The sequence below is a fragment of the Chelonoidis abingdonii genome, chromosome 4, assembly GCF_003597395.2.
Source record: "Chelonoidis abingdonii isolate Lonesome George chromosome 4, CheloAbing_2.0, whole genome shotgun sequence".
Taxonomy (NCBI): domain Eukaryota; kingdom Metazoa; phylum Chordata; order Testudines; family Testudinidae; genus Chelonoidis; species Chelonoidis abingdonii.
Window position 1 is genome coordinate 110,615,115 of NC_133772.1, and position 13,975 is coordinate 110,629,089.

The window sequence follows — 13,975 nt, forward strand, 5'->3', positions numbered from 1 at the left end:
TGTTTAGCTACTCTTACAGTTAGAGAATTTTCCTAATGTCTAATCTAAAATCTCCCTTGCTGCAATTTAAGCTCGTTATTTCTTGTTCTGTTCTCAGTGGATAAGGAGAACAATTTATCACCCTCTTCTTTATGACAACCTTTGATGTACTTGAAGACTTATGTCCCTCTCAGTCTTCTCTTCTCCAGACTAAACAAAAACATTTATATTTCAATCCTTCCTCTTACGTCTTGTTTTTAGACCTTTAATCATTTTTGTTGCTCTTCTCTGGGCTTCTCCAATTCGTCCACATCTTTCCTGAAGTGTGGTGCCCGGAACTGCACACAATACGCCAGCTGAGGCCATAGCAATGCTAGTCAAGTGGAATAATTTTTTCTCATGTCCTACTTACAACACTCCTACTAATATTATGGGAATGCTGCCTCAAGTTCTATTTCAGCCTGACTGTATGGACTGAGCAAGACCCTTCTCCTCCGCCACTCCAGCTGCTAGCACCTCTCCTTGTCTCTTCTCCTTTGGTTACTCTCCTAAAACAAGTGAGGGACACAAAGTGGCAGGAGGATTCTGTATACTGAGTAAACACCAGACAGTTGCACAGCTCCCTCTCGTCTTAATGCTAAGCTTTGCCAGGGGGGCAATTAGGAATGCTGCGCACCCATACTCTGCCTAGCATACACCTTGGGGTGGTAACATTGGGGCAAACTCTGAGCCTGAGTCTATTTCTCAATGCCTAATCTCTGGGAGCAGAAACTGACCTGTAGGTAGATACAGCGAGTCAGCACTGTCCACCGCAGTGTGGACAGAAAGGAGGAGCAGTGACTTCTGCTTGTGGGAGAAGGGGAGCCTGTAGGGTAACTTGACAAAAAGCTTCTTGGAGAGCAACTCCTCCAGCTTTCTCTGTGGGTGCTGCCTCGGCCCAGCCGTGCGCATCAGGTTCACGGCCTAACTCACTTCCCAGCAGGGAAAAGGATGGTCTTTACTCGAGGTACTAGGCTGAGACTTGGGAACTCAAGATTATTTTCTTGGCTCAGCTACAGGCTTCCTAAATGACCTTTGGAAAGTCCCTTCCCCTCTCTATGCCTCCACTCTTCATCTGTAAAATGGGGATAATACTTAATCTTTAAATACATACACACAATTATAGTCCTGTTATCGTCCCACCTAGACACATTTACCACCAATCCCTATTTTCTCTTCTCCGAGCTCAGTATAATTTGTTAATATCCTGACGGTAGATGCCCAAAACTGGCTGTAGTGTCTCCAGAGGAAGGATAGCTCAGTGGTTTGAGCATTGGCCTGCTAAACCCAGGGTTATAGGTTCAATCCTTGAGGGGGCCACTTAGGGATCTGGGGCAAAATCAGTACTTGGTCCTGCTAGTGAAGGCAGGGGGCTGGACTTTATGACCTTTCAGGGTCCCTTCCAGTTCTAGGAGATGGGTATATCTCCAAATTATATATTATAAGTGCTGTCAGACTAGAGCACAGAGAGGGCCTGTCCCCTCCCTGCTCCAAGATGTGAGGTCTTTACCTACCTGTCTCAGAACTGCACTAACACTTTTTGCTGCCATCTAACACTGTAAACTCCTGCCTAATTTGCTGACCATTCTACAATTCCTGCTTCCCGGGTACATCCTTTCATGTGGTGTTCAGTTATTATTCCCACTAACCACGTACAAGAGCTTTCCCTAGCTTACGACTGATCTTCCCAGGCACCAGCCCTGCAGGGGTCAAAAGCCAGAAAATACAAGCTTAGAAAAAACCTGGTTAACAGTTTGAAAGAGAGCTACCAAACTTCCCTTCCCTCTCCCTCCCCAAACCAGCTAGTGAGTGTCCCAGGTAATTAGTATCCCATGTCCAGGCCCAACACCTGACACAATCCTTCTCCCTGCCTACTGCTCAGCATACCTCAGCACTTCAAGCCAACCTGCAGATTTGTATTGGCAGCTCTTCTGACTGTGAGAAACACTGAAATTGTCCCTGGAAAGGCAGCTGCCCCTCTGGGGAGGCTGCGGATCAGCATCTCTTGTGGCTGTGAATGGAAATTACAAAGCTTCACATTTAGGAGGCTTTGCCTTTTCCTTGCATTGCTCCCTGCTGTTGGGGCAACAGAAACTACTGATGTCAGCCTGTTATTGACTCCAATACCTAAACCCCAGCTGGCTGGCTGAGAAACTTACCTCTTGGGCCTCGGCCCACTCAGAATTAGAGCAGCCGGGATTTTTTTAGATCTCTACCACATGACACGCTAATAGAAGCTCCCAGCTGCAGATAGGCTGTCATCACGGCTGGGAAAGCAGTTTCCGATCGTAACCCCCAGATCCAAACACAGCATCACGTGACTGCTAGGAAGGAGCTCTGAGGTACCGGCAGCAGGCAAGGGACATACCTCCTCATAGTTCTTTGCTTCCACTCCATGCTTCATGTCCAGGATCACGAGCTGGTCCAGCATCGGCCCCGTTCCTGGAAGTGCATTGAAAGGATTCATTGTGTGCAGCTCCCAGGCTGCCAGGAACTCACCAACCCCCACCCATTGGAGAGAGCTTCACAACACTCCTCCCCCGGCAAGTCTCCAGCCAGCTGCAGAAGCAGCACAGTCCTGCTTAAAATCACAGGACCTTCTGAATGAACCCTGGCTGATGGAAAGGCTCCCAGAGATAATGTGAACAAGCTGCAGCTAAGAGCACTAAGCGCACAGGACACAAGCCACTGCCAGGCACCAAGACTGTTAAAGTGTGCCCAGACTCTGAATAGGGCTTCCCAAGGCAGGAGACACAGCCACCTCCACTCAGCAGATAGGCTAGAGACACACATGAGTAGAGCAAGAGCTACAGACAACAGCCACCCCAGGGTGCAGGTCATTGCACATATGAAGGGTGACAGCCAAAACACAAGCTGAGGAAGAACAGGGGAGCCTAAAGCAACAGGCACAGGGCTACAGCCAACTACCACATATGGGAGAGGGCAGGGGAAAAAGATCACAAGTATACAGGATTTTCCGGAGCATCTCATATTTCAGCTACAACAAGCTGCCTGTTCCACCACATCACGCAACTAGAAAGTGTTCGCAGATGAGAGATCTTCCCTATCCAAATACCCTGTAGCCTAAAGCAAGGGTCGGCAACCTTTCAGCAGTGCTGTGCCGAGTCTTCATTTATTCAGTCCAATTTAAGGTTTCGCGTGCCAGTAATACATTTTAATGATCTTAGAAGGTCTCTTTCTATAAGTCTATAATATATAACTAAACTATGGTTGTATGTAAAGTAAATAAGGTTTTTAAAATGTTTAAGAAGCTTCATTTAAAATTAAATTAAAATGCAGAGCCCCCCCGACCAGTGGCCAGGACCAAGCAGTGTGAGTGCCACTGAAAATCAGCTCGCATGCCGCCTTTGGCAAGCGTGCCATAGGTTGCCTACCCCTGGCCTAAAGGAAGGTGCCTGGACACCACCAGTTCTAATCTCACCTCTACTGATTATGCACTTCAGAGTCCTTATCAGGAAGCACAGTCAAGGATTCCTAAGGAGATACTCAGGTATCATTCCCCTCATTTACAAATAAGTTAAAAGCAGAGTTACACAAGGTCACTTCAGGCAGAGCTGAGAAAATATCCCAGATCTCTAATATAACAGGCACAAGCTTTATTCCCCTCAGCTACACAGGCTTTCAGAATGAATGTGTCAAAGCTAGGTGTCTGGCTATCCTGCCTCTAACCAACCACTGCTCTACCCATTAGCAAACATTTCCCTCCCAGAGCCGAGAACAAAATCCAGGATTCATACTGTCCAACATTCTACTGCTGTCTACCAAAAAGTTGTATAACCCACTGGCAACGTGTGTGTCTTGCACCCTCTTCTAGCGGCTGTTCCACACTGACTATAATGTATTCCTTTAGCCCAAGCGAGAGATGTCTCTGCTGTGGATCTGAAAGCCCGGGATTCAAATTTGGGGAGGAGGGAAGGTCTTTATGATTGCACAGGGTGGAATTTTTTGGTCTAGTTCTTGTTTAAAAAATTGGTCAATATAATTCACACAGAGAGGAAAGATCCTTAAAACAGAATTAAAAACCACTGTAATCTGCCAGTGACACCATGATACGCAGCAAACCCTGGTGGTTTCACATTTCAGCAATTTGCCACACATTTTGTTTATGTCATGCAGATAGATCTGGAGACTGAGAGGGAAGAGGGGGAGCTACTGACAACAGCCACACAAGGGCCTTCAACGCAGGCAGATCAGTAGGGGATTTTTTGCATATTATGTAACTTACAGAAGTTTGAGTAGGGTTTTGGGACCCTCAGGCTGAGCTGAGGAGAGCGAGAAGCCTGGCGGACAGGACAACAAACCTTGAAGCATGAGATGAGGGACAGCCACCATGTGGCAGGAAGAGTGAGAGAGCTGGTGAGTGCAATAGGGGTGGGGAGCAGGCACTTTGTGAGGTTAACATTTTCAGGGGCTTCCAGATGGTGATCCCCTGGGAGACAGCTAGGCCTGGGGCCCAGGATAGTTCACATTGGATTCCAAGGACCTTCAATAAACTCCCTGCTCCCTCTTGTAGCTGAGGGATTGGTGGTGTCAAGACATGAAGCAAAATCAATGATCCTGGGGTTTTAGAGACTGGGAGTCCTGATTCACTCTGCCCAGCTCCTGCAAAGCCCTTCGTGAAGATGGGGCCTTTCACAGGCCACTTCAGAATAGCTGCTGGAGCTACTCACAAGTGGGGAGAAAGTAGCTGGGCCTGTGGCAACTTCACCAGGGTCCACACAACTACTCATGTGCCAGCTCAAAGGGGGAACATGTAAGTTAACCTGTGTCTCTCAGACGAAGCTGTTAAAGGGCTGTTCTCCCCAAAAAGAAGGTAGGAAGAAAACAGGCTGCTCCAGACAGACAGGGGCTCTGTGCTCCTAACGCAGGGAGCCAGGCAGAGAGGAAGACGCTGCCCCAGGCTTTGGCAGTGAAGTGATGCTCCAGCTCCCCAGACAATCCAGCTCCTACTGTTCCATTGCTAGGTGGGATTGTGACCAGTTCTCCACACGGGCCTTAATAGCAATTCTGACCTGAGCCTTGTAATGCAATAATTGTCAGACCAGGGCAAATGGATAAAGGAGGAGGGACACAGCCTGATGTACACCACCCACACTCAGAGGAGTTGCTAGGAGAGATCCTCATGTCTGGCAAGCTGCCCTGTCCCAGATCCTGGGGCCCTGCACAAGGAACTGATCTGCCACCTTTCACTTCCTCTTCCCCATTTCTGTGGCTAGGGGTTGAGAAATCCTAGTTGTTCAGAACCCACCTGGCCCAACGGCTCTGCGTTTTCTCCACCAACAGTTCCTGCTGCCCAGCTCACCCTCCCAGGAAAGCCACAGCTCTGCTAATGATGAGCGCCTCCCAGGCTTCAGCCCCAGCTGGGGCTGCTCTGCTCACAGACACCAAAGGGGTCCAGTAGGAAACCCCTTAACAGGGCTGCAGGGAGAATTGTCCAACTGAATTAGCTCAGCAAAATTCAATCAATTCCCCCAGAGCTGACATTCCAGGGGAGCCAGGACCTTCCACTCCAAAAGACTCAAGCCTCCAAAGCAATGGGGGACCGTGCTCCTGGAGGAGCCATCTCTTGAATGAGAAGTAAAATCAAAGCCCTGATTTGGTCAGGACGTTGGTTATAACACCCTGATTCTTATGCAACATGGCACAGGATCTTCAGCATTGCACAAGAATCAGAGTGTTACAACCTACAGCCTGACCAAATCTCAAGCTAGGTTACCGTCTGCCATTTCAGCTAGTCCTAAGCCCGGCGCAGAACAGCTCCTCCATCCTACACCAAAGTGCCTGCATTTAGGTTGGGGGTGGGAGTGAAGCAATCTCTATGGCCAGTCCATAAAGCTCTCTCGGATCCCATAAGATAAGGCATAAGAGGAATGGGATCACAAAAGGGGAACCATTGCAGAGACTGTGAGAAGAGGTGAGCACCCCAAGTCGAAGTAAGGCTACAGCAGGGATCAGATCAGCCTTCCCCAGATTGGGGATGGAACCCACATGCTTGCGGTTTTCAGGGTGTTTGTTCTGAATGTGATCCCAGCTATTCAGCAGGGAGTGGCAAATGCGTCACACTCACAGGAAATGGCAGTCCCAGTGCGAATTAGGCAACTGTCCCTGCAGCACAAGGGCAGGACTGACGTCCAGCTCACTTCCTCTTCCCTCTGTCAAAGGATCACTCAAAGGAAGAGACACCCTGTGCAACCACAGGCAACTATCACAGGGTGCTGCAACCCCTCTGGGAAGGGGCTCCCAGCCCAGCACAGGGCTGCTGCCACAGGGTGCACCCAAAAAAGGGACCACACTCTACCATCAAAGAGGAGGAGGAAGAAGTGGGCAAACGGGGAGGACAAATGGGTATCAGCCTACTCTGTGCTGTTAGAATTGAGATGTGAGGAGAGGCAGCATGGGAACAGCACTTCTGGGATGCCCACCTGCTGCCCACAATTCCGTGCTGGTGACCCCATTCCTCTTGTGCCTGGGCCTGAAGAATCCCACAGTGCTCTGCAGGTGAGCCGCAAGGATCAGTTCACCCCCAACCCTAATGCAAGCAACAGCTGTTCTGCACCAGTAACACGAAACTCCTCATCCCAGAAGATCCCATTCCTCTTGGCATGAAGAATCCCAAAGTGCTTTGCAAACTGGACATTGAAATTGCTTCACCTTGACCCCTCACCCAACATACTCCACCAAGAATAAGGAAGAGGGAGGGCTGGGAGCAGCTTTCTGCACTCACCCACAGGGAGCTTGCTCTCGAAGCAAGCCTCGAACATATCATAGTCTTCAGTGGTGAAGGCGAACTTGCCCTTAGTGGCATCCTCCTTGGAGTAAAGGATGTGTCCAGATGAGTCAGTTATCTGTAGGAGAGACAGACAGCAAGAGTGGCTCAAGCACAGATGCAGGCAGGAGCACAGTCCCTCAATGACATATGGACAAACTTAACAGGCTCTTCCTGGGCCCTCTTTAGGGTTTGCTGCACTTTGCTTCCATCTGCCCCATTTCAATTCCTCTCCTCCCCAAGGCTGGCAAAAACAGCAGACTTCTAGGATCTGATTTCACTGAGTTTTTACTTAAAACATCCTGAACACAGACTAATTTAAGTTGTCTAATTCCCTGAATCCTTGTTAATTGCCTCCTTAGGGTACGTCTACGTTACCTGCTGAATTGGCAGGTAGTGATCTATCTAGCGGGGATCGACGTATCGTGTCTGGTCTAGGCGCGATACATCGATCCCCGAATGCGCTCCTAGTCGATTCTGGAACTCCACCAGGGCGAGAGGCAGAAGCGGGGTCAATGCGGAAGCGGCGGCCGTCGATCCTGAGCCACAAGGATGCAAAGTAGGTCAATCTAAGTCGATCTAAGATACGTCGACTTCAGGTATACTGTTCTCATAGCTGAAGTTGCGTATCTTATATTGATCCTTATACTCTGCCCCCCATTGTAGACCAGGCCTTAGCATCTCCTTACTTGCTAGGATTGTAAATTCTCAAAGTAACGCTCAGCAAAGCACAGAGATTCTCTGGCTCCTACAGCGAGAGGTAACGAGGGACAAACAGAACGGACTTTCCAGCAGCAGAACTGCAGAAGGGGCAAATGTGCGCCATTAGATCCAAATGCCAATATGCCCTGAGTCAGGCAATGTTTGGGTACCAAGGTCTATAGAAGTGGCACTTCACAGCACAGCTCAGAAGCAGGACTGCAGATCAGACAGACTATATACATAGAAGGAGTAACTGCTAATTTGTGCTGCTATCACAAAATTATTTAGATTAGTCAACTCTACAGATGGTTCTAACAAAGTTACATTAATTGACAGCACAATGGTAGGTGCCACTCAGGAAAGACATCACTGTGTATAGCTTAATTAAAACCTCTTCTCAGTGTGCAGCAGTGTTAAAAAAAAAAAAAAAAAGCAGCAAACAAATATGCCAACTGATATAGTGAAGGTTTTAACACCACTGTATAAATCAATGGTATGCCCTTATGTGGAATGCTATTCAGATATGATGATTCCCCCATCTCAAAAGACAGAGCAGAAATAAAGGGGTGCTGAGGTGATGAGAAGTCTAGAAAGTATTCCAAATTAAGACACTGAGATCTTCAGAGCTACTTACAAATGAGACAAGAAAACACAGCAGAGACACACAAAACAGTCAATGAAATGGAAAGGCAACATATTTACAACTGAAAGGAAATACTTTTTCTTTTAAAACAAACCTAATTAACTCTCTGCCAGAGGATATCATTGAGGCCAAGAGTTTAGTAGGATTCAAAAGAGGTTCAGGTATTTATATGGATAATGAGAACAACCAGGTTCATTAGGCAAGTTAAAAATAATAATGGATGTAAACTCTCATGCTAAAGAGTATAAGCCATAACTGGCAGGAGGTTGGGAAGAAACTTCCTCTGTGAGGAGGTTATTTCATAATTGTCTATTATGGGGTTTCTTGCACCTTCCTTGGAACTCTGTAGCATCTGTCAGTGTCAGAGACAGGAGGCTGGACTAGGTGAATCATTGCTTTGGTACTGCAGTTCCTATTCAGAGGTTCATCTTAATCCAAGCAGCAGAGAGACTTGGTCAGCTTCTTGGCTAGCCTATCCTGCACACCATTCACAGAACTATGATTAACCAAATTCAAATTATTCAGGATGATACTGTATTGAGTTCGCACACTGAAGTCCGGTGAAGGAAACAAAGAAAAGGACCTACTTTAAAGGGTCCCTTGTATTTGGAGTACTGCCTTTTAAAGTTAACTGGGATTCTCACTGCTGTACTCTGGGGGAAGCTCTGAGTGCTATCTTTCCACAGAAGAGGTTGTGTGGTACACAGGCCTTACCTTTTTGCCTTGTCTCTAACACTAGCAGCAGAATGCTGGGATGGGGGTGAGGGGGTGAATAAGCGTTCAAACCGCACTCCCTGCATCAGTACCCAGCCAGGGCCAGGAAAGCTAATGATCCGACCAGTGGACCAAATTCGGTGATGAATCCTGATCATGTGCCAACGGAGGCACGTTGCGCATACGCTAAGAAGAAGTAGAGTGCCCAGAAGTAGCATTTCAGAGAGTGGCAGCTCTGCTGTCTGCTTCCATCGGTATTGGATACCTGTTATTCAGACTCAGCCAGACACATTACCCATCAAGCTGGGTGTGGGGGGGAAGAAGCTTATAACCCAGCCAACACTCTTATGGAAGGACAAGCTAACCTGAAAGGGATTCTTCTTAATGTTCAAACATTATTTACAGTAATGCCATCCCTTACAAACAAAGCATTGTTCTCTGTCTTGACAAACAGCCCATCAATTCCCCACACTGCCCGCTTAAACAATGAGAGAGCCGCAAGTGACTAGGCCCAAGCAGGATGTCATCCACCCAAAAGCATCCACTCTGCAGCCAGCTGGCACATTGTGCAGATTCCTCTGGAAGAGACGGTACCACTGTTAGTGCTGGGATTTCACAAACACACAGGGCCCAGCGTGGTGACAGGAACCATCTTCAATACAACACACAGCAACTACTAACTTCCTACACTCTGGTGACCTAGTGCTGAGAGGCTGCTCTGACAACCTGACCTTCCAGGCTGTGGGGAAGGTGCCACCTGGAGATATCCTGTCCTAAACAATACCCCCTGGCTCCCACTGCACAAACACACCCAATAGAAAAGGAGCCCAAACCTAGCATCCTTAGAACACAAGCGTTGGCCACAGCAGTCCTGCATGACAACGGAAGGGGACAAGAAATGCCACAGACTATTACCAAGCCTGAAGTGCTGCAAGGAGGTGGGGACGACCTTCAACCCAAGCTTGTTTAACATTCTAATAAAATAAATCACATTTCCCTCTGCCAGTGATACTAACCTCAATGGCCCATAAGGCAGCAAAGCCAGAATACAACCCTAGCACAAAAGTAATGCTGCATCAGGGACCTGGCTTTCTGTGGCAGACAGAAGTCTCAGAAGAGGAAGTGGAATCAGATATACTAAGGACGGGCAAGCAAAGAACCAGGATACACTGGATCACTGAGTGAGAACAGAGGGGAGAGCACAGTTCTGAAAAGGCTGCAAAGCACAAACCCTGCTCGTATGGGCTCTGTAATCCACCACACCATCATGAGCTTTATACGTGCCATGCGTTATCAGAAAAACAACTGCAGAAATATTTGAGTTCTTAAGGCACTGTATATCCATCCTTCTTACAATGAATCTAGAATGCAATGAATGTACAGAGCTGAGGCAGAGAGAGCGAGCAAGCTTAGGCCAGATCTACACTAAAAAGTTAGGTTGAGCCAGCTCCGTCACTCAGAGTACATCTACGCTACCCGCCATATTGATCTATCGGGGATCGATTTATCATGTCTAGATGCGATAAAAATCAATCCCCGATTGCTCTGCCATCGACTCCGGAACTCCATCATGGTGAGAGGCAGAAGCAGAGTCGACAGGGTAGCAGCAGTGGTCGACTCGCTGCCGTCCTCATGGCAAGGTAAATCAATCTAAGATATGCCTACTTCAGCTATGCTATTCGCATAGCTGAAGGTGCATATCTTAGGTTGACCCCAGTGTAGACCTAGCCTCAGGAGTGTGAAAAACCCCGAGGGACGTAGTTAAGCTGAACTGTGGACCTCGCTACCACCTCTCAGGGAGGTGGATTAATTAAAGCGACTTGAGAACCCCTCCTGTCACTATAGTGGCATCTACACTGAAGTGCTAGAGTGGTGCAGTTCCAGCAGTTTAAGTCTAGAGCCTAACATTTAATAAAATAAAAAATGATGTAAAAGAGCCTTTCTAGACCTAAAAGCAGCATAAAGGCCAATATCCTGGGCCCTTCCTGAGTTCAAGGCAGATGTTGTGTCCCTCACTGTGAAGCTGGGAATCTTCCCTTTCCAGTGGGATAATGCTTCTTTTTCTGGCCCTGAGGATTCATAAGATATTGTACTTAAGTTTATCACAAATTCTCAAGCCTTCTGGACCTCAGGCAGGGACAATTAGTGGGGAAAATTCCACATTTAAAAAGAAAGAAGAAGCGTGTCTCTAACAAACTGATTCACAAGATGACACCACTGCTCAGCTGGGTGGGAGGTGACAGTGAAGTTAGAAGTGGCCACCAGAGAGGACATGTTATTGGGTGGGATGCAAGCAAAACTGTCAAAGCTGCATTAGAATGGCAGTTTGTCATGTGGATGGGATGTGTGTATTATTCGTGCACACACTGCTTGGCCTTAACCTCAGCTCCAACAACCCTTTCACGTCCCCTCACGTCCTCCTTGTGCTCCCACTTCTGTGCTTTCTTCCTCATATGGAATGCCCTCCAAGCGCCAGTGCGCCAAACTGCCACCCTCCCCTCAGTAAACCTGCCATTAATACCCCTGGCAACAGCAAGAAAGGAATAGTCTCCACATAATGCTATCTCCATGACCTTCTCCTCAATCCTGCTACATTGTGCCACATGCAGAGAGGGAGCCCTGGTGTGGCCCTGTTACTGTAACCCTCTTCCCATCTGTATCCCCGCTGTGCAATGTGAAGAGTGACCCCAGCATCACTGTCGCTGTCACTCTCCTCTCAGTGCACAGAGATCAAGCTGCATGTGGCCCTGTGGCTGGTGACCAATCCTCCCAGTGTGCCATTTGCACAGATTGAACCTCGATATGCCCCTACGGCTGTAACACATCCCCCAGTGTGCCACGTGCACAGAGTGAACCCTAATGTGGCTTTATGGGTGTGGCCCATCCCCCAGTCTGCCATGTGCAGACTGAACCCCAATGTGGCCCTAAAGCTGTCAGCCTTTCCCCACTATGGCCATGTGCGCTGAGTGAACCTCAATGTGACCCTATGGCTGTGACGCATTCCCCAAACATGCCATGTACACAGAGCGAACCTCAACATGATTCCATGGCTGTGACACATCCACCTCAGGGTTCACTCTGTGCACATGGCACACTGGGGGGCTCTATGGCTGTGACCCCTCCACCCCAGGTGCACAGAGTGAATCTCAACGTGGCCCCATGGCTGTGACACATCTCCTCCCTGCCCCCCACATGTCATGTGCACAGAGTGAACAGCAGGCACTTCCTTCCGTGGGTCCCGCAGAGCTCAGCTCTGGGCCGAGTCACGCCGCTCCGCGACCCGAGCAGGCCCGGCCTGACCCGGGGAACCACTACCCCGCCGGGACTCTGTCCACGGGGACCTAGGCCCTCACCACGCGGACAAGTCGGGGCTGCCCCCCGCCCTCGGCCGGCTGGGCCCCGGCCGCCCCCCGCACCTTGAGATTGGCGGACGGGCCGCTGGCCGCCCCCGGCGGGACCCCGATCTCGTACTCGCCGGTGACCAGCGTGTCGCGGTGGATCTCTTCGCGCAGGCACTTGCGGGCCTTGCCCGGCAGCTGGAAGGAGATGGGCCGCGCCGGGCCCAGGAGCAGCAGGAGCAGGGCCAGGGCCTGGCCTAGCCGAGGGCAGCCGCGTACAGGCAGCGCCATGGCGGCGGATCCGGGTCCCGCAGGCCGCGCTCCCTCCCACCCCCCGCACCATGTGACCCGCCGCCAGCCCGCCTGTGTGAGGAGGAGGGGGCACAGGAGGAATGAGGGGGAGCGGGTGTTTTAGGGAGACCCGGGGGGAGGACAAAGCCGGGGGATGAGGGCTTGTCGGGGGAGAGCAGGAGCGGGTATGGGAGAAAGCAGGGGAAAGGAAGCAGGGCATTAGGGAGAGGAGGGGACTGGAGACTTTGTGGTGGAGGGCGGCACTAGCTGTGTGGTAATGTTAAAAGTTGAAGCTGACCAGGTGATAAAATAGTGCAATGAGCGCCTCAGACAAGAACTGACTGACCCTAAGAGACAGACAGACAGAATCAGAGAAATGTGGGTCTGAAAGAGCCCTGGAGCGCTCAGCAAGTCCAACCCCTGCGCTGTGGCAGGACCAAGTCAATGTACGGAGCCCATCCCTGACCGGTGTCTGGCCAACCTGTTTTTAAAAACCTCCAGTGATGGGGGGTCCACGACCTCCCTCTTCCAGAGCTTTTAAACTGCCCTTGTAGTTAGAAAGTTTTTCCTAATATTTAATCTAAATCGTCCTTGCTGCAGGTGAAGCCCATTGCTTGGCCCACATATCATGGCCATTGAGAACCCAGTTGATCACAGTCCTCTTTATAACAGCCCTTAACGTATTTGAAGACTATCAGGTCCTTCCCAAGGTCATCTTTTCTTAAGACTAAACATGCCTATTTTTTTAACCTCTCCTCATAGGTCAGGTTTTTTTAAACCTTTATCTTTTAGGTTCCTCTCCTATGGACTCTCACCAATTTATCCGTATCTTTCCTAAAGTGTGCTGTCCAGAACTGGACACGGTACTCCAACTGAGGCCTCACCAATGCAGTGCTTAATTTTAATGAGAGAGGTGCCAAGGCACAAGCAATTAGGTGCTGGGGCTCAAGCAATTTTTTTACATTCATAACTGATGCCGCAAGCCCAGAGGTACTGGGGCTATCAACTGCCAAGCTTAGAGGTGCCGGTGCTTAGCCCTGGCAAACCATGGCGCAAATTAAGCACTGCGCCAATGACTAGTAGAGCAGGACAATTACCGCCTGTGTCTCAGGCTATATCTACACTTAAACACCAGTAGCACTTCAGTGTAGACCAGGGATGGGCAAACTATGGCCCGGGAGCCGCATCCAGCCCTTCAGACATTTGAATCTGGCCCTCAAGCTCCAGCTGGGAATCAGAGTCTGGGGCTTTCCCTGCTCCAGATGGGGAGTGGGGTCGGGCCCTTGCTCTGCTGCACATGTACCATGGCTCTGCACGGCTCTTGGAACAGCAGCATGCTCCCCCTCTGGCTCCTACATGTAGGGGAAACCAAGGGGTTCAGCACGCTACCCATACCCCAAGCACCACCCCTGCAGCTCCCATTGGCTGGGAACCACGGCCAATGGGAGCTGCAGGTGCAGCACCTGTGGACGGGGCAGCGTG

General features: G+C 49.6%; 1 protein-coding gene across 1 annotated transcript in view; it reads right to left on the minus strand.

Moving 5' to 3' along the window:
• TMED10 (transmembrane p24 trafficking protein 10) overlaps positions 1-12,682 on the minus strand; it is a 20,691-nt gene extending 8,009 nt beyond the window's left edge. The window contains exons 1-3 of the mRNA XM_032801897.2: positions 12,281-12,682; positions 6,764-6,884; positions 2,387-2,460 (exon numbers count right to left, since the gene is read on the minus strand). Coding sequence (XP_032657788.1) covers positions 2,387-2,460; positions 6,764-6,884; positions 12,281-12,493 — 408 coding nt within the window. The 5' untranslated portion in view covers positions 12,494-12,682. The remainder of the gene's footprint in view (positions 1-2,386; positions 2,461-6,763; positions 6,885-12,280) is intronic.
• Between the last annotated feature and the right edge of the window lie 1,293 nt (positions 12,683-13,975).